At 34.4% G+C, this 26,984-nt stretch overlaps 1 protein-coding gene across 28 annotated transcripts in view; it reads left to right on the top strand.

Moving 5' to 3' along the window:
• rgs14b (regulator of G protein signaling 14b) overlaps nt 1-26,984 on the top strand; it is a 63,272-nt gene that overhangs the window by 20,168 nt on the left and 16,120 nt on the right. For 11 of the 28 annotated variants that reach the window (XM_073936095.1, XM_073936086.1, XM_073936088.1 and 8 more), the window contains 6 exons: nt 820-960; nt 9,803-9,925; nt 16,339-16,360; nt 20,931-21,097; nt 25,324-25,416; nt 25,527-25,670. In XM_073936095.1, coding sequence (XP_073792196.1) covers nt 904-960; nt 9,803-9,925; nt 16,339-16,360; nt 20,931-21,097; nt 25,324-25,416; nt 25,527-25,670 — 606 coding nt within the window. In that variant the 5' untranslated portion in view covers nt 820-903. Of the gene's footprint in view, nt 1-757; nt 961-7,490; nt 7,602-8,589; nt 8,814-9,802; nt 9,926-15,702; nt 15,839-16,338; nt 16,361-20,930; nt 21,098-25,323; nt 25,417-25,526; nt 25,671-26,984 lie in introns of those variants that run through there. The other 17 variants (XM_073936084.1, XM_073936085.1, XM_073936082.1 and 14 more) reach the window with 6 other exon arrangements.

The raw sequence follows: 26,984 nt of genomic DNA, 5'->3' as shown, positions 1-26,984 counted from the left end.
TGGAATATTAAATGAGAAAATAGTGGGCGTGGCTTGTCTTTTCTACTGCGAGCTGAATGTAATAAAACAGGCATTTTAAGACTCCCCCTCCTCACCATTTCTATTTGTTTTTTAAAACTAGTTGGAGCGGCAAGGTTAAATATGTTAGCCAAGCCCAATTCCTAAAATAGCTGTAATATGAACATTTTTCTAATTGTCTAATCCTTTTCAATGATCTATGCTAAGCTAAGCTAAAAGCACTTTCTCCAGACCCAGAAATCGGTTGAATGGATTAAAAAATAGTAAAACTGTTTGACTCTAGAGGATTTGTAAATCTATTTAAGCCTATTTCCAAAAATAACCCTATATTCTAATTTCCTAACAAGCTTGTTTATATTCATATAAAAGTAGGTGGGAACTGATTACTAGCAAATTCTATAAACAATAGAAGTGCATTTATTTGAACTTATGAAAACATAAATAGAAATGTACAAATGATCAAAACTCTGCTGCGTCTCTTGATAGTACAGTGAAGTGTGTTATACATATTTAAATTCAAAAGCTCTAGTTTATTGACCTTCAAGAGACATGAAGATGACAGAATTTATTGAAATGACCTGATTGAAGGTGTGCTTCAGATGAACTTACTTTATATAAGAAAATTGGTTAGACTAATTCCTTTTAAATTGTAATTGTGTATTTTATTTTGTCTGCCGTATGTCGATCGTTCATTCATCCTCTGGTTTCTTTGGATGATTGTTGGCTGAATGTGCGTCAGTGTGTTTTCCTTCTCAGTGACTTTTATACCCCACGGCATTGTGTTTTATGGTGTTTGCACAGTGACACGTTGCTTCTGTGAGCCCAGAAGTTTGAGCTCAGATTTTGTATTACCTCACTGGTCTCCAGCAGACGGTCAGCTTCATCATGGAGATCTCTCTGTCACTCCAACAGCAGAAACCATCTGTCCAGTCCAAAGAAAAGGTACTGGCTTTCATCTTCATTTCTTACCTGTGATGTAAAGTTGAACCCCTGGTGTGGAAACATCTGGGTCATGATGCAATAACATTGTGATCCTTTTTGTTTGGGGTATCCTTATTCAAAACTATTCACCTTCATTAATGTTTGCTTTTTAAAACTTTGTTAGTAGCTTGTGCCAAGTTTGGATTTGGGTCAAAGTGAAATATTTGAGTGCATATTGATCCAATAAAACAGTGTGGCCTTTTTCAGACCTCATCTGGATAGTGGTCTTTCTGCTTGCATAAAATATGGAAACAAATGTTTCTAAAATGATTTCTTCTTTAAGTAAGGAGACAAATTTAAAGTACATTGGGGTATTTATATATTATTGGGTAACACTCTACACTGTTAGACCTTACCAGGGTTTTTTACAGTAGAATACTGGCAACACTGTTGCCAGCTACTCACTGTAAAAGTTTGGTTACAGTAAGTAACTGGCAACAGTGTTGCCAGTTAATTACTGTAACTGAACCATTACAGTGAGTGGCTGGCAACAGCGTTGCCAGTATTCTACTGTAACTATACCATTACAGTGAGTGGCTGGCAACAGTGTTGCCAGTTATTTACTGTAACTGAACCGATACAGTGAGTAGCTGGCAACAGTGTTGCCAGTTAATTACTGTAATAGAGCAGCAGTGGTAACTAACTGGAAACTGTGCACAGTTAATTACTGTACTGTAGTGTTACAAATCACAGCACTATACTGAATACACATTAATAGTATGTCATATATAGTTATTGTAGTGTTACTAAAATTAATCAGTATTCTTAGCTGTTATTTAAAATAGAAGGCATAACATTTTTTCAGACAAATTTATTTTATTGTTTTGGCACCAAACAAATAAATAACAGAAAATGTTTAACAAAATTAAGAAATCAGCAGATATAAATATTGTCTTGCATATTACAGGTCTGTACAGTAAGACTGCGGTCACACTAATGTTTGAGCATGCAAAATTCTGTCATACTGCACTGCGAAGTGGAATTAAACAAAGCGAGGAGTGGAGTTAAATAAAATAATTAGAGATTGAAAAAGCAAGCCAGAGAGGTAATATTTTGATCTTTGATTGGTCTCAAACAATCACATGATGTGATTTCGCATTCAGAGTTCTCCAAGCTTGAACTTTCCAATGCTGCAAATTATGAAATTTGTCGCATGAGCAATCATTCCAGGTCTGCAGTACTCACATGTGTATGAATGGAAGTCTAAAGAGAGAAAAGTGCAGTGTGACCGGGACTTTAAGCTGTAACTCTAATTAAACACACCTGATCAAACTAATTAAGGCTTGTTAGAATTCTACAGGTAATGTTGAAGCAGGGTGGGTACTAAACTCTGTTCTGCAGATTTCAGTTGCTACCCATATCAAACACACCTGCCTGTAATTATCACGTGGTGTTCAGGTCCTAATTAATTGGTTCAGGTGTGTTTTATATGGATAGCAACTGAAATCTGCAGGAAGGTAGATCTCCAGGAACAGGATTGAGAACCCCTGGTATTAGCAATACTTTTAAAGCAACTGCCAACATTTATCACAATCACATATCCAATAAACACACACACACACACACACACACACACACACAAAGTGCTGCAGTGAAATGTGTTACTCTCTCCTCAATGGTGACCATGCAAAAAAAAAAAAAAAAAAAAAAAAAAAAAAAAAAAAAACTGAACAGCAAAAAACACAAAATAATTATTTTAAATTTTAAAGTTTTAAATAATTAAAAACTGTGTCAACTCTCAATAAAAAGTTTGAAATAATTGTAGAAAAAAATAATAAAGTTGGCAACACTGAAAAACCAAAGGATCCAATCTTTTATTGTTATAATTATCTCATGACAACAAACTTTTTTATTGTTTCAAATATAAATTCATAGATGGAAACACAGCTCTGAAAAATACTTAGCAACAAACTCACAACCTGGGACCGGACAGGGGAGCTTTTGTGTGTGGATGGCTATGTGTATCATGTTTTTGTGATTCCCTGTGATGATGTGCACATGTTACCTTACAGAGATGATGGAATTTAATTTTGGCTTAGTTGCCAGAAAGATACAAACAACTGTAAGCATCTATACATTATGGCAGTATGCAATATCCAATAAATACATATACTGTACTTAAAAAAAAATTAATGTAAGAAGTTATATGAGGAGAGGCTAACTAGCTAACAGTGTAGCTTTCAAGTACACAGTTCAAGATAATAACAATATAACTTAAAACACAGCCTTATTTTAGAAACCTTCAAAAACATTTGAACACTTTTTACTTACTCATTGTAGATTCTTATTTAAAGCCTAAAACATATCAGACTCTACATCTGAATTGATGGACAGAGAATAGAGCACACTCAGCAGTAAACAAATCAAACACCTGGCTCCCTTAAAGGGCCGGCATTTTCTGAAAACTCTTTCTAACACCTTTGTGTTTAGAATTAGACGAACAGCCTGTGGGAGTGTGTGGTGATGCCTAAATCATTGTTTTTTACAGTTATTTACTGCACAATCTACAGAGTAACAGTGCAGTTATACTAATTAAACACACCTGATCAAACTAAATCTAAAGGTAGTGTGCTGAAGCAGGGCTGGAACTAAATTCTGCTGGGCTGCGGCCCTTCAGGAGTTTGACATCCCTGGTACATAGCATATTTTCAAAGAAACTGCCTACATTTATCACAATCATGCACATATCATTGAATAAAAACAATAAAAATATAAAAACTTCATCCAAAGCAAAAAAATAAATAAATAAATAATAATAATAATAAATAATCTGATCCACATGTTGTTCCAAACCTGTAGTAATAAAAATAAATAAATAAATAAAATAACCTGATTAATACATTTATTTAGGAAAGCCTTTATACTATACTGTTAATGCCACTTTTACCTACTTCATTTGAAGTTTTCCAGACAAATTAAATGAGTCTATGCAAAAATGTATGTACGTGCTGTTTAAGATATTTTTTAAATAACACATTTTTACTAGTTATTTAGCAAAATACTAATATTCAGCTTAAAGTGCAATTTAAAAGCTTAACTATAGGCTAAACTAGGCAAATTAGATTAATTATAGAAAAGTAAACAAAGTTATAAAAATGATTGTGATAATTTGGTTGCTCTGTGTGAATATTTTTGCCTTTAAATGCATCTCGTCGATATCTTTACCTTTCAATTACCTCTGTGACATTGACATTGGTTGACTCCTGATACTCAATGTTAAAAACATAAAAGGAACCAAAGAAAACACAAAGATGGCTGCAGAGAAATTTAGCTTATCATTAATGCATTGTCTCACTTTCTCCTCAATACTGACCATACATATACCAAAACTGAACAGTATATATATATATATATATATATATATATATATATATATATATATATATATATATATATATATATATATATAGCAACATAAAGCATCAGAGTACATGGGGTAATAATGGTTGAGCAGTAATTTACCATTTATTATCACAGTAACTATCTGTAATGGGTACATAAAGTAAATTACTGTAATTTATTCTTTGCACTACAAAATTTCATACAAATCCTGCTCCTTTTACAGTAAAATACTGTTTCCTTTTATTACAGCAAAACACTGGCTATTTTACAGTTATTTACTGCATAATCTACAGTAAGGGTTAACAGTGTAGCATACTAGTGCGTTAGTTAATGTTAGTTAATGCATTTACTAACAATAACTAAGTATAAATAATCTTGTAAAGCATCTATTAATTAAAGTACAACATTAACTAATGCATCATTAAAATCCAAATTTGTGCTTGTTAGCATTAGTTAATGCACTGTGAGTTAGCATGAACTAACATAAACTAATGTTATTTAACTAACGTCACAGCCATATCACCCTGCAGCCCGAGACCGGTTACTCACTGAAGCTAAGCAGGGCTGTCAGTACCTGGATGGAAGACCACACAGGAAAACTAGGTTGCTGTTGGAAGTGGTGTTAGAGGGGGTGCTCAACCTGTGGTCTGTGTGAATCCTAATTCCCCAGTTAAAGCGAAGGGGACACTACTGTCAGTGGGCGGTGTCTTTCGGATGAGACGTGGATGAATATCCATTCATTAAAAATCCAATGGCACTTCTCGTAAAGAGTAGGGGTGTAACCTGGCCAAAGTCCCTCAATCGGCTCTTATGATCATGGCCGCCCAAATTATCCCAATCCACCGAATTGGCTCTGTCACAGTCTCTTCAATCCACCATTAGCTGGTGTGTCGTGAGCACACTGGCGCCGTTGTCCTGTGGCTGCTGTCACATCATCCAAGTGGATGCTGCACACTGGTGGTAGTTTGGAAAGACCCCCCCTCATGATTGTGAAACGCTTTGGGTGTATGGACATACACAATATGTTCATGTTAGTAATTACATTTACCAACATTAACTAATGGACAGTTACTTTAAAGTGTTACCTAACATTGCTATAATCTAAAATAATATTAAAAGATTTTATCGTAACATTTTACAACAAGGTTCATTAGTTAATGCATTTACTAACATGAACTAATCATGAACAACACATGTACATCATTTTTTAATCTTAACTGAACATTTACTAATGCAATATTAACATCCAAGTCCATGCATGTTAACATTAGTTAATGCACCATGAGTAAACATGAACTAACAATGAACTACTGTATTTTCATTAACTAACACTAACTAACATGAACAAATACAGTAGTAGATGTAATGTTCATTGTACATGTTAGTAAATGCATTAATTAACATTAACTAATGAACCTTACTGTAAAGTGTGACCGATTTTATTACAAATAATACATGTATATTATAACAGTCATTATAAACAAGCCAGAACTTCTTGAATAGGTTTCTTGAAAAGTGAAAAGAAGAATAAATATTTAATATTATAATAAATTATTATTTCAGAGATTGCGCTAATGTCTTAAAAACAGTGTTTGAATGACTATACAATGAATTAAAATCAGGGATTGTAAGCATTTTGGTCAGTTTTGGTGTGTTTACAGGCTATTTAAAGCTGTACTGACCAATGCAACAGACAAGATTTGTATGGCGTGTTTGTTTAATGTTAACCCTTACTGTAGATTATGCAGTAAATAACTGTAAAATAGCCAGTGTTTACCTGTAATGAAAGGAAACAGTATTTTACTGTAAAAGAAGAAGCAAGATTTGTATGAAATTCTGTAGTGCAAAGAATAAATCACAGTAATTTACTCTATGTACCCATTATAGATATTTACTGTCATAATAAATGGTAAATTACTGATCAACCATTACTGCCCCATCTACTTTAATGCTTTATGTTGCTATTTATATTTATTATATACATCTACATATTTATTTATATTTACTGTTCAGTTTTGATATGTGAATGGTCAGTATTGAGGGGAGAGTGGGACATTGCATTGATGATAAGCTGAATTTCACTGAAGCCATGTGTTTTCTTTGGTTTCTTTTATGTTTTAACATTGAGTATCAGGAGTCAACCAATGCCACAGAGATCATTAAAAGCTAAGCATAAGATATGGATGAGATGCATTTAAAGGCAAAAATATTCACACAGAGAAAATAAATTGTCATAATAATTCTTATAACTTTGTTTACGTTTCTATAGTTAGTCTAATTTGCCTAATTTAACCTATAGTTCAGCTTTTAAATTGCACTTTCAACTGAATATTAGTATTTTGCTAAATGACTAGTAAAAATGTGTTATTAAAAAAATATCTTAAACAGCACATACATACATGTTTGCAGAGACTCAATGAATTTGTTTGGAAAACTTCAATTAAAGTAAGTAAAAGCGGCATTAACAGTATAGTATAAAGGCTTTCCTAAATAAATGTATAAATCATGTAATTTTTTTGTTTTTTATTATTACTACAGATTTGGAATGACATGAGGATCAGATTATTTATTATCATTTTTTTTATATGGATGAAGTTTGCATATTTTAATTGTTTTTATTAAACAATCTGTGCATAATTGTGATAAATGTAGGCAGTTGCTTTGAAAATATGCTTTGCACCAGGGATGTCAAACTACTAGAGGGCCGCAGCCTAGCAGAATTTAGTTCCAGCCCTGCTTCAACACACTACCTTTAGATTTAGTTTGATCAGGTGCTTAATTAGGACTAAAGCTTAACTGCACTGTTACCCTGTAGATTATGCAGTAAATAACTGCAAAATAGTCAGTGTTTTGCTGTAATGAAAGGAAACAGTATTTTACTGTAAAAGGAGTAGAGTGTGTATAAAATTGTGTAATGCAAAGGATAAATTACAGTAATTTACTTTATGTACACATTACTGTGACAATAAATGGCATATTACTGTTCAACCATTACTGTCCCATTTACTCTGATGCTTTATATTGCTGTTTATAGAGGCGTGCATTTTAAAGGCAGAAAACAATGATTTAGGCCTCACCACACTCCCACAGGCTGTCTTATTCTAAACACAAAGGTATTAGAAAAAGTTTTCAGAAAATGCTGGCCCTTTAAGGGAGTCAGGTGTTTGATTTGTTTACTGCTGAGTGCGCTCTATTCTCTGTCTATCAATTCAGATGTAGAGTCTGATATGTTTTAGGCTTTAAATAAGAATCTACAATGAGTAAGTAAAATGTGTTCAAATGTTTTTGAGGGTTTCTAAAATAAGGCTGTGTTTTAAGTTATATTGTTATTATCTTGAACTGTGTACTTGAAAGCTACATTGTTAGCTAGTTAGCCTCTCTTCGCTTTTGTTTAAGTATATTTATTTATTGGGTATTGCATATTGCAATAATGTACAGATGCTAAAAGTTTATGCACATAAAAACCAATAAATTCCATCACCTCAGTAAGGTAACATGTGCACAGAAATCATCACAAGAAATCACAACTAATATGATACAAATAACTATCCACACACAAAAGCTCCACTGTCAGGTCCCTGGTTTTGAGTTTGTTGCTAAGTATTTTTCAGAGCTGTGTTTCCACATATGAATTTAAATTAGAAACAATAGAAAAGTTTGTGGTCATGAGATTTTAAAGTAGATAATAATTATAACAATAAAAGATTGGATCCTTTGGATTTTCAGTGTTGCCGACTTTGTTTTTGTTTTTTAAAATTATTTTAAACATTTTATTGAGAATTGACAGTATGTGCCTGTGTTTGACAAACATGTTTCTATATATACATATTTAGGAGAGAGAAACACATTTTACTGCAGCACTTTCTGTGTGTGTGTGTGTGTGTGTGTGTGTGTGTGTGTGCGTGTGTGTGCATGCGTGCATTTTTTTATTTGATATGTGGTTGTGATAAATGTTGGCAGTTGCTTTAAAAATATGCTATATACCATGGGGGTCAAACTCCAAGTTCCTGGAGGACTGCAGCGCAGCAGAGTTTAGTTCACACCCTGCATCAACATTACCAGTAGATTTCTAACATGCCTTAATTAGTTTGATCAGGTGTGTTCAATTAGAGTTACAGCTTAAAGTCCCGGTCACACTGCACTTTTCTCTCTTTAGACTTCCATTCATACGCATGTAAATGCTGCAGACCTGGAATGATAGCTCATGCGAAAGATTTCACTGTTTGCAGCATTGGAAAGTTCAAACTTGGAAATCTCTGACCTGCGAAATCACATCATGTGATTGCTTGAGACCAATCAAAGATCAAAACATGACCTGTCTGAACAAAAATTTAAACTATGGACCAGTCGCTTGCTTTTTCAATCTCTAACTATTTTGTTTAATCCCACTTCTTTTCGCAGTGCCGTATGACAGAATTTTGCATGCTCAAACGTTAGTGTGACCGCAGCCTTACTGTGCAGACCTGTAATATGTAAGACGATATTTATATCTGCTGATTTCTTAATTTTGTTATACATTTTCTGTTGTATATTTGTTTGCTGCCAAAACAATAAAATACATTTGTCTAAATTTTTATGCCTTTTATTTTTAATAACAGGTAAGAATACTAATTAATTTTAGTAAGACTATGACATACTATTAATGTGTATGCAGTATAATGCTGTGAGTTGTAACACTACAGTACTGTAATTAACTGTACACAGTTTCCAGTTAGTTACCACTACTGCTCTATTACAGTAATTAACTGGCAACACTGTTGCCAGCTACTCACTATAATGGTTCGGTTACAGTAATTAACTGGCAACACTGTTGCCAGCTACTCACTGTAATGGTTCAGTTACAGTAAATAACTGGCAACACTGTTGCCAGCCACTCACTGTGATGGTTCAGTTACAGTAATTGACTAGCAACACTGTTGCCAGTTACTTACTGTAACCAAACCTTTACAGTGAGTAACTGGCAACAGTGTTGCCAGTATTCTACTGTAAAAATGCCCGGTAAGGTCTAACAGTGTAATGTCTGCAAGTGAAATCTTACTTGTAAACCAAATATTTTGCCGAATTTGTTCATGGGCACGAGAGATAAAGTGAAGTGCTTCATCTGCCTCTAGTTGTGAACCAATGCAGAGCCGACATTTTATGAGCTGGGACAATAGAATGCATCCCAATTACCATGTGCATGTTTGACCAACCATATATAGATGTTAGAATAAAAGGAGCAAACGTTTTGAGCTTCAGCAGACATCAGCCCAATATATGTGAGCTGTCTGGGTATTAAATCATAAAGTAATTCTTATGGTATTTTTGTGTGACAAAGTTTTTTGGTACATAAACTATTGCTATATTAAACTAATGCTAATGCTAAAACTAATTCTTAAAAATAAATGTAATATATAATGTTTAGTGTGTGACTGTACGTTAGAGTTTATGAATTAATATATATGTGTGAATTTTCTAACAGAGGATCTTGAGCTTCAATGAAATCACTCGAGGCTTCTCAAACCTCACTCGACGCAACTCTCTACGCCGAACTATCGGGAGACACAACACTATGTCAGATGATCACCCACACACCCTCAATAAGGTAAAACCTCTGACTAATTTCACAAGATACATCATTTCCTGGTTTCTCCACAGTTGCTAAGCACATGGCACTACTTCCATGCTAGCTATTTGCTAAAAGTTCATTAATGACTATTACATGCTGGCTTAAATGCTTAGTTTGTTTTTTATGAATGCTAAGGGGTTAATTTTATTTGTATTTTATTTAATTGACAAGAGAACCAAGAAAAGATTTTCAATGTATTCATTGGTTGAATAAATTGTATTAAGGGAATAGAAACAAATTAGGATTTTAATGGCTACAACACACTCCAAAACGGTTGGGACAGAGGCATGCATTTGAACCTTTTTTTTTTCCATTAAAATGTTTAATTGTGGGTGATGCAGTGCCGCAGTAGGTAGTGCTGTTGGGCTCTATTTTGACGGTCCATGCGCAAAACGCAAGGCGCAAACGCTTTCACGACGTGTCAGGACGCGTTTTTGCTAATTTAAGGATGGGAAATATGTCTTGCGCCGTGGCGCATGGTCTAAAAGGGTTGAGTTTATTTTCTTAAAGAGATTGGTGTTTTTGAGAACAAACCAATTAGAGTCTCATCTCCCATTCCCTTTAGGAGTCAGCTGTGTCGCGCCAAGAGCACATTCGCTATTTACAGGACGCAAAGTAAGTCTAAGTGGAAAAAAATGAACATTTCACTAGCAAACAGTTAACAGTTTTTTAACAGAAAACTGTTAAACAGAGCATCTACAGCGTGAGAATGAGAGATAATGGAACTACTTTCACATTCGCTCTTGGATAGGAAAACCTTTACGCACAGACATCAATTAGTCTATAAATAAATACTTTTGTTTGTTAAGCGCAAATATTCGTTTCAAAACTATTTCTTAATTCAGTTCTAATTTCCAGCAAACGAATAAATGAAAAATAATAACAAAATGTGCTCAGAAACCTGAGTTATATACTAAAACACATGCTGTGCCCCATATGGTCTAAAACCTGACAGGTGGGCAAATCTAAGCTTGTTTTTAATAAAACAAATATAAATATGGATATAAGAAGTAATACTGCAAATAATAATAACATTATACAAAAGCAAATTGTTATGAATGAACTGAAAAGCCTCCCGAGATGAAGAAGACATAAAAGCAATGATTTTTCATATTTATGTAGGTTAGAAAATAATATGTTTTGTAATATTTTAATCCTTTATATTTATATTCTATATCTATTCTTATTATATCCTATATATATTCTTAATATTTACATTTTTTCATATGTAAAGATATTCGCTTATTGCTCTCTTGTGCGTATTAAGCAGTGCGTAAGCGAGGCACAACTCTGCGCCGGAGTTTAGACCGGGTTAGTTTTGGGTCTAATGAAAAATCTATTATTGTTTCTCAAAAAAGCAACGCGCCAGCGGACCGCCTCTGAACGCCTTCCTTTTTAGACCAGAACGCCTATGGGCCCACAAATGAGCAATAAAGCATTTGCTATTTAAACAGTGTAGCGCAACGCCTCAAAACGACTCTTGCGCCAAGCTGAAACTACCAAAAGACTATTGCGCCACACTGCGCAGGGTGTATGATAGGGCCCCTTGCCTCACAGCAAGAAGGTTGCTGGATAGAGCCTCGGACTAAGCTGAAAAGATAATGAATGAATGAATGTTTAATTGTGAATTCAGGATAATGATAGTTTTGGAGCCAATGTGACAGTGCAAAACTTCAGTAAAAAAAAAAAAAAAAAACATATTAAGGCTGAATTGTTATTTTATTAAATTATTGAAAAACTTATTTTTTACAAAATTTTTTTTGTTTTTGTTTAAGGAGGTAAACCTGGGACAACCTGAGTTGGCACCAAAAAATAACAGCAGAGCTTAATTTGAGCCGGATTTTGCAAAATCCTGTTCCGGAAAATGTCAGAAATTCTTGTTTTGCATACCAGTATATACTTTAATGGAAACTTAATAGCTTGTGTTTGGTGAATATTCTGTGCAATATTTTTAGCTTTCTTATGTTTAATCACATTTGTTGGTTGGTGATTATTCTTTCGCACACAGTGAGCAGCGAAAATAAGTTATGGCATTGTGGCCTTCCTAAATAATATTTATATTTTCAAAAATGGCAAAGAGGCAGTCAAGCATATTTTATTTTGTTAAACCACGAGTAAATCAGATAAAGAGCCTGATCAAAAGAGGTCTTGAGAAGATGAAACTGCATGAATGTATCAGGATAGCAGGAAACAGAAGCAAAGCAATCTCAAGCCAGAAAACATGACAGAAGAGGTAACTGTGGGCTCTTCTTGAAGACTAATTAATTTTTTTTTTCACTTTGCACATAATAGTGAGGTGAACTGTGGTTGTTCATATAATTAATATTTTTAATATCCATGACTGACCCATAATGTTATATGGCACTAAATAATCAAAGACTGTTCAGAAATTTGATGCTCTTTTTTGTACTATTACCATTTAATGGAAAATAGAAAAAATGAAAAAACAAAATGTGTGGTAGACGTCGGTCACGTTAACTTTTATTTCCTGGTTTTGTTTTGGGAATATTTATTTACAAATTAAGCACTGACTAACAGTGATGAAAACCGACTGTGTTGTCTCCTCACATTGGCTGTGTCTGGTAATGTCTAGACCAAAAAGCTGTATGTGAACACACCAAACAGACAACAGCAGACTAAAACAACAATGTATGTTCTCTGCCTGTGTGAGAGGATGTGTCTCTTCATACCTGCAGGTGGCAGTAGCCTGTATGGTCATTCAACACAGGAAAACTAGAAATAGTGCTGCACACATACTGTAAAAAGCAGTGTTTATGTACTGTTTTCATAGTAATTCTCACTCACCAAAGAGATAATTCGCTCATGTAAATATGTCTGATAATCTATACCATTTGCAAACAGTTAGGAAAATGTAATGAAATGACATTCAGTTTATATGTGTTCCTTTTGGACTTGTAATGTTTGCTTGGTTTCGTCACTTCCGTTTTTGTTCTCATGCTCGGATTTGTAGATAAACAGCCAATCAGAGCGTTCTCATTCACCACGACCAGCATGTACTCTACTTGCTATTTAAGGCAAACTCCTTCTGTCATGAGTCTGTTGAGAGGCGGCATGTTGAACACACCAAACAATCTAGAATGACAGACATTCACCGGTGGTCTGATGCTGCTCAATGGCTGACTAATAGCTCAGTGTTTCCTAGCACTAAGGGATGAACTCTCTGAAGACACTCGATTGTCATCTCTGCAGTAAAGGATGTGTCTCAGGTTTCATACAGTTAACATAATCAGAGAATATTTGTTTTTCATTTCAATTGGTTTATTTGAAAATAGACATTCAGATATGTATACACATGCCCATATATTTCTGTAGTTGTCTCTTCTTTTTCGTCGAGTTCCTCTTTTTTGCGCAATGTTTTGTCAGTGTGTGCATATTACCATAGAGATAAACATAAAATAAACATACAGATTTGCAAGATGTACTAATTAGCCTGTTAATATCTTTAGGGCCAAAAATGACAGAGATTTATGAGACCAAGTGATTTAATCTGCCATGCAGTGAACACTTCTAAAAGGTCCACACTCCACACAGACATATGAATAGTGCACATGTTCTATGTTAACAATATATTGAATAGCCATAGCAATTGTTATTTGAGGTTGAGGAATGAAAGGCAAGCATTTACATGTCTGCCCAATGTACTGTTGGCACAAAGACCAGGCATTAAAACCATTATCTGTCCATCAGTGGCAGTGTGATTCACTTCAGCATATCTTAGATTTAAAAAAAAAAAAAGGCCAACGTTAATTAAATTTTAGTCAATTAATGAATGGTTAGTTGACTAATAGGAGCATCCCTGGCTATTGCTCAGAAACGACATATAGCTGTTATTTCTGGAGTTACAAAGATTCAAGTAGCATTTCTTGATGCAGCAGCAGACTGTTTTCTGAAGTACTCCTGGAGTACATGTGAGTTAACTCAACACCATGGCATGACATTTTTCATGTAATTCTATGTAATTTATATAAATCTTAAGTACATTAAACTAAGGTTTCCTGTTTTGCTCTGCATGAACTGAGATAGATTTACTGAATTGTTTTACAATATGATATGTAGTAGTTGTGTAAAGACATTGGGCTCTATTTTAACAATCTAGCCGCAAAGTCCAAAGGGCAGGGTGCAAATGCATTAAAGGCATGTTTGAATCCACTTTAGCTATTTTAAGGATGGAAAAATCCGCTTTGCGCTGCAGCACATAGTCTAACAGGGTTGAGCTTATTCTCTTAATGAGTTCTGGGAGTGTTTTGAGAATAAAACAATCCATCTTCCATTCCTTTTAAGTGTCAGAACGGTTCAATAGCGAGAAACAGTTAAACAGACCATCTGCAGTGCGAGATGAGAGAATGAGCCTCCTTCATTCGGCCTTTACGTTCACTTTCACTTTCTTTCTTGAATAAGGAAACTTGTTGGACGCACAGACATCAATTAGACTACATAATTAATTTTGTTTGTTAAGCACAAAGATTTGTTATTAAACTATTTCTAAGTTCAGTTTTAATTTCCAGTTAAGGAATAAATAAACAATAATAATGCAGTGTTATTATATCCAAACACATGTCCTACGCCCCATATGGTCCAAAACCTGACAGGTGGACAAATCTAAGCTTGTTTTTAATAAAACAAATTAAAAAAAATGCATATAATAAATAATACTACTACTAACAATAACATTATACCAAAGCAAATTGTCATGAATATACTAAAAAAAGCACCCCGAGATATAGGCATTAAGGCAGTGGTTTTTGCATTTATGTAGAAAGTAATCATTTTTGTAATGTTTTTTTATTTTTTTTTATTTGTAAAGATATTTGTGTATTGCTGTACATCCTGCGTGTTTAAGCCATGTTTAAGCAAGGCACACAACTAACCCGTTCTGCCACTTTAGACCTGCTTTCAGCTGGTCGGTTCCAAAGTCAATTTTAGATCCTCAAAACAGCTACGTGCCAACAATGCGCCTTAACACACCTTTTTCTAGACCGAAACACCCACGAGTCCACAAATGGCGCAAATGGATTTGCTATTTAAACAATGTGGCGGAAAACTGAAAAATTTATGTTGCGTTGATCAGAAAATAGAAATACGCCAGTGAAACATATATTGCGCTGGTGTATGATAGGGCCCTTAAATTCTTTAAAAATGTTAATTTTTTTTTTTTTTTTTTTACCAAATGAATCCTGACATATTACCAGTTCACCTGCTAATTGTTTTAAAACTGTTTTATATAAATATTCTATGAACTTTTTCATTTTAATTTAACCTTTTTGCAGCGTCTTGCAAGTAAAAAATCCGAAATTGTCTGACTGTGAAAACACTTGTACAATTGCCAATTGAACTAAAGTTTAATAGAATTAAAAATAACAAATTTTACAAACTGTGTCAACCTTTTGGAATTTTGGATGCGATGGTATTTGAATGAAACTTAACTGACATTCACCAAAAGTTCAGTGGTACTTTGGTCAAGATTTGTTGGAGCGATAATATTTTATCTCATAACCATCTGCTCTTTCAGCATCTAAAAAGGATAGCACTAATTACAACAATAACAACAACACAGCAAATGCCAAATGTCATGATTCCAATGATTGTTTTTCAACATAAATGACTTAATTCATTATGTAATGATGGAAGAACTGCAGCCATGTTTCACTGTAAAAATGAGCTGTCTGAAACATGCCCACACTTCCTCTTGCGGCAAGTTACCATGGTAAGACTTCCTGTTCAAGCAGGAAGTTATATTGTGTTCAGAGCACATCTCAAATGCAGATCAGAAACAAGTCACTCATGCACTCATTAATAACCTAAAGTACATTTGGCATCAAGGATATGTCTCTGAAAGGCAGCAACACTGGAACATCCAATGGACTTAAGGTACGTACTTTAACCCTGACTGAAAATATACATGTACGTCTATGTGATGTCAACCGAAGATGAATATTACACTAAAAATGTCTGGTGGTAATGAGTTTGACACTTTCTTTCCTCAAAAAAAGTTTTTATCAGGTCAAGTTATAAGGTTAAAAGCAAGTATTGTTAATACTGAGTATAGTATGAGTAGTTTTATAAAACATTTTAGGCTTTTCTGCTTGATTCCTTTCTTCAGATCACTGAAGCTCTACTACATTACCCCCGGGGAATAAGAAGATCAGACCACAATAATATTCGTTAATATGCAATTTGAGGAGAAAAAAACATCGGTTTTATCTCTGACTTTAATTTTTGTGTCACGTTTTCACTCTTTCGCTCTGGCACTTGTGTCTGTCTCAATTGTCTGTTGGTGTTGAATCAAACAATGTTTATTTCTGTGCTTCAAGTACATGTATTTTTGATTAGTGTAACTCTGATCAATATCCTTTTTATTTCTCCCACAGACACTGACTGTCTCAGATGGAGGTGAGTTATGCATTAATGATATTGTTTAGATGAACGACATGTTCCTCCCTCTATTATGCTTCTTTAAAGGCATCAGGGGAGAATTGTGTTTTTATCCACGTGGCTATCAAACATCACTAATGTCGTACATCTAGGTTTATCCTTTTAACATTGACCTGTTTACATCCGGTTTTTGGGGGGGCAGGTGTAACCACATTAGTTTCCTCTGACTGTTTAAGTGTCATTGTGAGATCAAGAGAGAAAAAAACATTTAGGCAGACAGACAGACTGAGGTATTGAAAGTCATGTGACTGTCTGGAACTGAAGACAATCATTGATAGATCCAGTAAAACCATTAAATGTCTGATTCTAGTCATTCACAGTGTGACTCTAACTCATGTTAGGGAAATTCCTCTACTGCACATCAATGCCACAAAAACACACTGACGACTGATGTGTCAGAATAAAGGAAGAGACGCAGAAAGCGTCATTAACAGTTATTGGGTTGAAATTATTAATGTGAATCGTTCCAGTCCAAAATATCAGACAGACAAGCTTATTCTTTAGCATGTTTCACACATTCCCACTGCCTGAGCAAGACAAAACAGGGGTGAAACTAAGGATTCAAATAAACATACAGACACAAAACCTTGATCTGAGCTTCTATACTCTATTAAACCTTTAATTAAACAAAATCTGATTGAAGCTGAATACAGCCTACATTATCCTACTTATTTATGCAAGTTGAATAAGTTCTAAGGAAGATAACATCCCAGGTAGCAAAGATTTCTGGTCCAGATTTGGCATAAAGCTGGCTCAGCACGCATTCATCCGGCACTGGCATACAACACGTGGGACAAACATGGTGGCACCATTTTTAAGGTGGCTCACAAGACATGGGCTAAATATCAAATCTGATATTTGGCCCAGATGTTAAAAATTGGTATGTGGGCCACATACATTTGGCCTATCTTGACCCACATTTAAAATACATTTGAATTATTTTTTGAGTAAAGTATTTTGATACAGAAAGTAATTTCCATCTTTCTGTTTACATCCTGTAATGCAGTGTTTTTCAACCCCAGTTGAGGCTAAGTTATAGTTTATTAACTTGGCTTAGACTTTCTATTAGATTGTCCATGTTTGGTCTTTATCTGGAAGTCAATCTTGGTCCAGTCATGTTTCATAATTCACTTCGGCATGTGGATCAAGCAAAAGCTGATTGTGTGGGCCTGATACATTTTGCTACGTGGGATATAAATATGGAAATTAATGTATTCACTGATGGTCAAGGTGATTCAATGTCCTCAGATGAGCCTGTGCTATTAGTTTCAGTGGTTGATATCTATGAATAACATACATTGGAATGTTGTTATTCACTAATCAAAATCAAGTACTCCAGAGAGCCATTTAATAATGTTTGATAAATACTTTGTACATTGAGTTGAAAGTACAAGTAACATTTCAACTGCATGTCAACTAGCATTTGTTAATGTGTTAGTAGACTGTCTGCTTGATATTTCCTAACATTTTTGTTTGAATGTCCCCTTTGAAAGTCTATATCTTCATAGCATCAGGCCATGTGCATCAGGCCATGTGTTTACTTATGTGTTAAGATGACATAATGCGATTTGAGTCAGCTGCAAAACATGCAAGCATTGCCTTAACCATCGTAAACATGCCCCCTGGCCTGATATGAAAGACATTTTCAAACAAAGTTGTTTTTACAGTTGTTTTTGGAGATGCCTATAAATGCAAGAGTATTTGGAGCTTACAATCAAACAACTCAAATAAACAAATCCCATGGAATGTTTTGACAATGTTTTTGGTTCCTGTTCTGGACTTAGAATGGACTTTGAATACTTGAATTGGATATCGGTTCGATACTACTTATTTTTGCTGGGTCGAGTATTGGCTTGCTGGTACCGATCTAAATCTGATCTTGCACATGCGCTATATTCTGTGTAATTTATAAGCCAACACAAGCTATGAAGGTAGCCTATTATAAGGCACTAGAAAGTTGTCATGTAGGTCTACTATATCCCAAATTTTCTGAAGCCATTCTATAGTTTAATGTGAAGCACAGATTCAAGTTGTCAAATTCATGTTGATGCACATGTGCATTGCTAGGGTCTAAAGGGATAAAGGGCTTAATAGGTAGATGTGGGTATTGTAGCACTTGCATGTAATGCATGTTTCATTCATTCTTGAGCAGAAATTCCATATACAGTATGCCTCACAAAACTAGTAGAACGTTCCAGATAATCCCTAATATGAATAAGGCATCCAGCTATTGCCGTAGTTGAATAAAAGTGCTTTAAAAAGTTGAATAAAAAGGCTTTAACTGATCATTTACTGCGACAATAAATTGTTTATATGTGTTCTTCCAGTCACTTTATGTATTTTCATAAGAAAGTTGATTTATAATTCGATGCTAACTGACATATTTCAGGACAAAATAGCTATAAAATAATATGCTAGATGCATGAACTCACTGTGATTTAACTATTGCAGAAACAGATGTGACTGGCTATATTATATGTAGATAAACATAGACATTTATAACATATCTAGAAAGCTAGTATAATACGTTTTTCTGATTAACTCACATGTATTTACATTAATTAATGGGAAGACAAATATTAAGCTTCATCAGTAGTCAGAACTATTTAGTTTGGCGAAACAGTTGTATTATTACCTCATTAGCTTCAGCTCTTCAAAATAAAAAATGAACGATGACAGAACCGTGGCGGGATTTTTTTAACACCTTGTGACAACAGTGCCACTCCCACCTGTCAGTAGAAACAGGTACTGCTGACCAGCTGACTATTTAATTGCCCGACACAAACGCTGCTTTAAGTGGAATGCGCGTGATGAATGTGTTAATTTTAAGTACTTAGATAACAAAATAAATGTTATACAACTTATTTTTATTTAAGTGCAACATATTCCAAATAATCAGGGGCTTTTGACAATACATCAGGGGCTAAATACTCGACACTCAGAATTTTGGTATCTGGATCCGTTCTAAAAAAATGGTATCAGTGCATCCCTACGTTAAACATCTAAGGATTATTGCAGACTATGGAGCAGGCTTGCACAATATTGGAAAAATCCAATATTGCGATATTTGGTTTTTTGTGATATTCATTGTGATATGAATATAATAATTTCACCAGATGACCAGAAGTTTTTATTTGATTGGGATGAATTTGTAGGCCAGATAATCTGCTAATATTTAGTTGCATTCTTTGTTGAATTTAACTTTATTTGAGTATAAGTTGAATAATCAAATGCAAGCAAATAAAACTGCATAGTCTTCATTGTATAAAAGTTAAATTTAACAAATTTTCATTGTTATAATTTCTTGTACACAAATTATTTAGAGGCCTTAAAAACAAAGCAAACAAGCACTCTCACTTTATTAAGGTTTAGCTTCACAATCACTCAACAATATGGTTCTTGTTCAGCTATAATTCCACTCACATTTCCTAAGGGATGAATAAAATGAACTATTGCGAATGATCACATTGTGATTTGGATGCTGAAACGCTATATATATATATATATATATATATATATATATATATATATATATATATATATATATATATATATATACATATATATATATATACAGTTGAAGTCAGAATTATTAGCCCCCTTTTGATTTTTATTTTCTTTTTTAAATATTTCCCAAATTATTTTTAACAGAGCAATGAAATTTTCACGGTATGTCTAATAATATTTTTTCTTCTGGAAAAAGTCTTATTTGTTTTAGTTCGGCTAGAATAAAAGCAGTTATTAATTTTTTAAAAGCCATTTTTGGGACAAAATTATTAGCCCCTTTAAGCTATTTTTTTTTTAAATAATTTACAGAGCAAACCATCATTATACAATACTTTGCCTAATTACCCTGACCTGCCTAGTTAACCTAATTAACCATGTTAAGCCTTTAAATGTCATTTTAAGCTGTATAGAAGTGTCTTGAAAAATATCAAGTAAAATAATATTTACTGTCATTATGACAAAGATAAAATAAATCAGTTATTAGAAATAAGTTTTTAAAACTTTTATGCTTAGAAATGTGCTGAAACAACCTTCCCTCCATTAAACAGAAATTTGGGAAAAAAATAAACAGGGGTGCTAATAATTCAGGGGGGCTAATAATTCTGACTTCAACTGTATATATATATATATATATAGTGCAGCCCTACTATGGAGGATTAGGACACTCTCAGATTTCATCTAAAATAATTACATTTGTGTTCAGAAAATAATGAAGGGTTTGGACTAAGATTCAGGGGAATAATTAATAACATTTTTCAAATTTTTGGATGACATAACCCTTTAAGTGCACTTTTATTGCTACAAATGTATCCAATCTCATACTATGGCATGGTCCGCTCATAATGGTATGAATTGTTTAAGATCGATTTTAAAAAGTTGTTGACATTACCTGAAAGTTAGTCACACCTCCATGTAAGATATTAAGCTAAAGTGAGGGTCTGCTTATAGTCATAATACATAGAAACTCTTAAGGTTGACCTGTCAGAGCTCTTAAACATCCTCTGTATTTCATGGTTATTAGAGCTGAACGTGATGTCAGATGAGCATGCAGCAACACAGCACTCCAGCAGTAACTCCAGTCTGCCCACTGTGCCTAGTGAAGGGAGCCGAGGAGTGGGTCAGGTGGCGAGCTGGGCTGTCAGCTTTGAGAGGCTCCTAGAGGACCCTGTGGGTGTATGCTACTTCACAGTGAGTAAAAAAAAGCGGCATTCATACAGCCACTCCAGTGAGAGTGAATATTTATGAACTTAAGAAAGCACATTAATACTTGAACAAATTCACTGATGAATGGACTTGAATGAGGCATATTGATTTACTTCACTAATGGTTCTTCCAGTAGCACTTGAGTTGTATAGGAAGGTTCCAGGAATGGACTTTATTAATGTAGGTACATGTTGTTTTGCCTCAAGAACTGCCTAAATTATTAGTCGAAAATATTTAAAATAAAGGGGTCAAAAGAATGCTAAGAAAAACAGAATTGTGGCATCTGCAGTCTGATCCTTTGATACAAGGTTAGATGAATCAATGATTTCATGATGTTTACACTAAATTCTGACCCTTTCTGCAAATGTCTTTGTAGAAATAAAAGTATAACCTAACAGATTAGCCAATTTTTCAAATCTTCTGAATCTGTGTGAACTGTAGCTTCAGTTTTCTGTTGTTATCTGACAGGGTAGGTCATGGATGTACTCTTCTTCTGCTGCTGTAGCTTATCACAAGGTTTTGTGTGTTGTATGTCTTTTTTCTATTAGATCAATCAGTTTAGTCATTCACTTCTGACATTTGGCATCAACCTGGCATTTTTACCCTCATAATTGATGCTTATTGGATATTTTCTCTTTATCAGAGAATGCGAAAATCCTAGATCAGCCATTTCAGAAAACTCATACCAGCTTGTCAGGCATCAACAATTATGTCCTGTTAAGGTCACTTAAATCATCTTTTCACTCATTCTGATGTTCAGCTTAAACTTAAGCAGATCATTCCCATGTCTAGTCTACATGCCCGAATAAACATTTAGTAGTCAAGTTTTAACAGTTGAACCTAATAAGGTAGTGAACACATTACTTTTCAGACTACATTTTTTGCATCAATGTAAATCTTTTTAAATATAAAATATATAAATTAAACAAAGGTGAAGCAACTGAATGTAAAATTATCATTGTTCAAGCCCCTTTCAGACAGCAGTTATTTCTCAGAGGGACGTCTGTAAAAGAAACTCTGTAAATAAAAAAGTTCTTTTAGATTAATAATTTTGCCTTGCCTTGCATATGAAACTTGGACTATGTACTTTACGTGATTACTCACATGTGAACTCAGATGCTAGTATATTTATATGTCTGATCTTTAAATATGGCCCATGACATCCACTTTTTTTAGCAGAATTTAGCTCTAAACATGATCTAATGCAGGGGTGCTAAAACTTGGTCCTGGAGGGACGGCGTCCTGTATATTTTAATTCCAACACCAATTTAACCGAACCAGCTGAACCAGCTCTTTATAGGTATACTAAAAACTTCCAGGCAGGTATGTTGAAGAAAGTTGGAGCTAAACTATGCAGGACACCAGCCCACCAGGATGAGGAGATTCACCCTATGTGTGTAAAGCGCTTTAAGTGCCCAGAAAATGTATATATATATATATATACATATATATATATATATATATATATATATATATATATATATATATATATATATATATATATATATATATATGTAATTATTATTAATTATTATTATTATCTAATGTATAAAGCACAGGTCTCAAATTCAGCTCCTGGAGTGCCGTAGTTTCATTCTAACCCTAATTTAACTCACCTGATCAAACTATCTGAGTCCTTTCGCCTTGTTTGAAACCTACAGGTAAGTGTAGGGTTGGAGCTAAATTTTGCAGAACTGCGCCCCTTAGGAATTAAGTTTGACACTTCAGTTCTAAATATTCATACACATTGGGACAAGGTTTTGTTACGCTTATTGCCAGTGTTTTTTCGCATTGAAAAATTGTCACTGTCGTTGAGTGGTGTGAAAGTGCAAAATAACTCCCTAGCGTTAGATTAATAACTTAATAAAAAACAAACACTGCAGTGCACAGGGTGTTGCTGCACAACTTTAAGATTCTGACACTCACTTGTTACACGATAACTGCGTCCTAATTCACATACGTATACTACGCCCTAAAAGTATGCACTTTTGTATAAAGGAAAAGTATATATATTTGAGTGTGTAAAAGAAAAGTATGCAAGCCTTGGGACATACTACTTCCCCATTAAATGATCACTATGTTACTATATTTATATTACATCCCCTGTCAGTTATCTCGACACATCATCAACATTTCTTTCCTATTTAATATCCTACTTTATTGAAAAAGCAGCAGCAGGTTAATCTGCCATTTGTGAGTCTTTCATGCAGAGTCTTTGGGTAATTATGCATTCAGAGGTAAATGTCCAAACATATCTTGATATGAGCTCACACAGGTGTTGCAATATATATTTAAAATGTTTAAGTTAGCTAGATATTGATTAACAGTCATTCAACCAACTTTACCGAAGCCTCTCTATACTTGACGGTTGGTTTTGTGTGTCCGCTATGAATGTAGATTGTTTACACCTTTCACCTGCATTTGTATTTTTAATCAAGTTCATGTCCAATGTGCTATATATTATGAGCAATTTTAGCGGTATTATCGGAAATAGTAAACCATCTGGGTACCTTTGCCATACTCTTTTCAACATACTATGGTTTGGGACATAATAATTCTATTTTCTAATACTATTCAGGATGGATAGTATGCGAGTTGAGACACAGCATTCGTCTCATTAACCATGCAGCCAATTTCGTTATGATACCAATGAAATACGGGCATCTTCTTCTTCATAGACAGTTTGTGCTTGAGTGCCACCTAGTTGTGTTTTACTATTTCTTCAGCAGCTCTAGGAATGTAAGAAAAAGTGCCATTGGTGGATCAGTTTTTAATGCGGTGCTTCAAAACAAAAAAATTAGCATGATGTGTTTTTCTTTAAATGAGGCACTACACTTCAAGTTTTGTGCCTTGGTGTGCACAATCACATTGGCACAATTTCTTTAGTCATGAGGCTTAAAATGTCAATGAAAAAAGTGCCCCGGTGTGAACAGGCCTTGAGCGTGACATCAACATCAGTGCTGCCCCAATTGTCATGATGACAACAGCCAATTACATTCGAAAAGGCAGCTTTAGACATCTATAAATAATAAATATGATGGACACTACATTTCTAGCATTTCGGTAATGTAAGGGTCTTTTTTAATACATGGGATGGACGCTTTTCTGATCTAAATTGCTCAGTTGTGCATACCATTTCATGGCCAAGCTTCCTGTGCAGAGCTGCAGACTACGCGCCGGAGGCTTCTAATAATGAGTTTCCAATGATCTTCATTAGAAACCCAGAGATGTGGATTTGGATGGCAATTTAATCATCACACAACCTTTATTTGTCAAAAAACTGTAGATAATTTAATTGGTAATTAAATTTTCACACAGATTGTGATAGAAAATCAGACATCCTATCATATATATATATATATATATATATATATATATATATATATATATATATATATATATATATATATATATATATATATATCATATGGTTATAAAGTCACCTGTAAATGGTGAAAATCCCTTATGTTGCATTGAGAAACAACTGCCATTTACAAATGGCTTAAGTTGGGCCTACTGTGATTAATTAACCACCAAAATAGTTTTTGATAATACTTTATATTAAATGACAACCATAAAAACATGCTGATTTTATAAAATGTTTGGTAATATTCCAGCATGTCTACTGAATACAAAAGGCCAATTGTCTTACTCAGCACCTAGAAAAGCAGAAAAGTCTTCAAAGCAAGCCTTCTAGTTTTTCAATGTACACATCATATACTTTCACTTATTCATACTCACACTTATTCATTTCTCAATACACAAGATGCTACAGAGAGCTGCTGCCTTGTTCCGTTTAGCGACCACGCAGAGCAAATAATTCAACACCAATTCATTGTGAAATGTGTAAAATCTGAAAAAGGGAGGTGAGGAGGAAAACAGCCTACGATATGAGTCACTGTAATTATAGGGTAAAGAGGAGGTGTGGAGAACGTTTCAGAAGGGGGTCTGGAAAAGAGATTGCGAGGAAAGGAAATGTTTGGTGTTTAAGTGAGAGAGTTGTGAGATGGATCAACCTTCTCGAATGCTTCATTTGGTGGCTAACAGAGATGCCAGCTAGAACCATAAATTAAATGGTCTTGTTTTTAATAATTATACAGGTGATTGTAATTATCATGTGTGCTTGCTCACAACACATGCAGTGCAGATCTGAAATATGTTCGTACTGTTAAAGAGACCAAATGAATTATTGTTGTCTTTCTTCAACACAGGCATTTCTGAAATCTGAGGTCAGTGCTGAGAACATCTTATTTTGGTCGGCGTGTGAAAAATTTCGCAAAATACCTGGCCATCAAACAGAGCAGGTAAATCTATGTATTGAATATCTAATCATTATTTTAACATTATTTTTATAATCTAACATGTGGCAGAATATATATTTGTAATATAGCTGTTATTTGTTTTCTTGCCCTAGCTCAAGAGAGAAGCACTCTCAATTTATAACACCTTCCTGTCCAGCAATGCAACTTCTCCTATTAACATAGATGACAGGGTACGGGTCGAGGAGAAAGATGTACAAAACCCTCATGCTGACATCTTTCAGAAAGCACAACAACAGGTATGTGAAATCTGATAGTAGCTTCACAGCTAAATTAAATTGAAGGACTTTTTTTATGAGAACAGAAGCATTTATCTTAGTGAACTTGATCTATTGTTAATTATTTTCATTCATTTTCTTTTCGGCTTAGCCCCTTTATCAATCTGGGGTTGCCACAACGGAATGAACCGCCAATTTATCCAGCACATGTTTTACGCAGCGTATGCCCTCCCAGCTGCAACCCATCACTGGGATACAAACGTTACACTCTCATTCACACACATACAGTTCTGCCAGTTCAGCCTACCTAATTCACCTGTACCGCAGGTCTCTGTACTTGTTTGGGAAACCGGAGCACCCGGAGGAAAACCATGCAAACGCATGGAGAACATGCAAACTCCACACAGAACCAGCAACCTTCTTGCTGTTAGGTGACAGCAATACCTACTGCGCCACTGCATCGCCATAAACAGGATTTGGTAATTCTAAAATTTGATATTTGGATCACAGTGATCCAACCAGTGTTAATTTCATTGATGAAATTTTTTTGTGATAATTTATGTGACAAACAAGTCTCTACCGACGTAAACCAAATAAAAATTAGGTCATGATGACGACAACTATAATAAAAAATATACTGGCATTTTTGTTGACTAATAAAACAAGATTAATGGACTTTTTGGTAAAAATCCAATAAGAATCAATCTTGGTGTATGATGCATGATGCATGGAATCATCCCAAAAATCATGCAAAGGTAAACAGTGATCATTTTTTTACCCGTGTGTGTGCTTTTGCTTAACTGAAACAGTAGCCTCACGCTTACCTTTAGAGAATTTACTCAGTTAAAAATAAAAAAAAAATAAATTTTAAATAAATGAAGAGCTTTATTAGTGAAAAGCTGCTGAGCTCAACGAAATATAGGGTATATGTTATTACTTGCTCTTATGTGCTGAAATACTTAACACTTTCCTTTACTTAAGATCAGAGTAATATGCAACATCCGTAAATAAAGGGGAATCACCTATTAAGTGTCATATAGCCTATAAGGAAAAATGTATATGTTTCAGGTCTCTCCGGAGCATTTGGGCTAAATGTTTGGCAGCGTCTATCTAAATGAGCATGTTTTAAAATACTTTTTCTACAGAGTTATTAACAGAGATTTTCTGTGGTTTTATATTATGGATGGGTGCGTTCACTGCGCTGGTTCCTTCTGTTAGTTGCGAGACCATTCGATGCACAATGCCAACAGTCGGTCGGCGAGTAAACGAATATGATGAATGAGAACATACAAACATGTGCGTATAGACATATAATGTAATGCTGTACAGTAATGT

This window comes from Danio rerio, chromosome 21, assembly GCF_049306965.1.
Source record: "Danio rerio strain Tuebingen ecotype United States chromosome 21, GRCz12tu, whole genome shotgun sequence".
NCBI lineage: Eukaryota > Metazoa > Chordata > Actinopteri > Cypriniformes > Danionidae > Danio > Danio rerio.
This window is presented reverse-complemented; position numbering and strand designations above follow the sequence as displayed.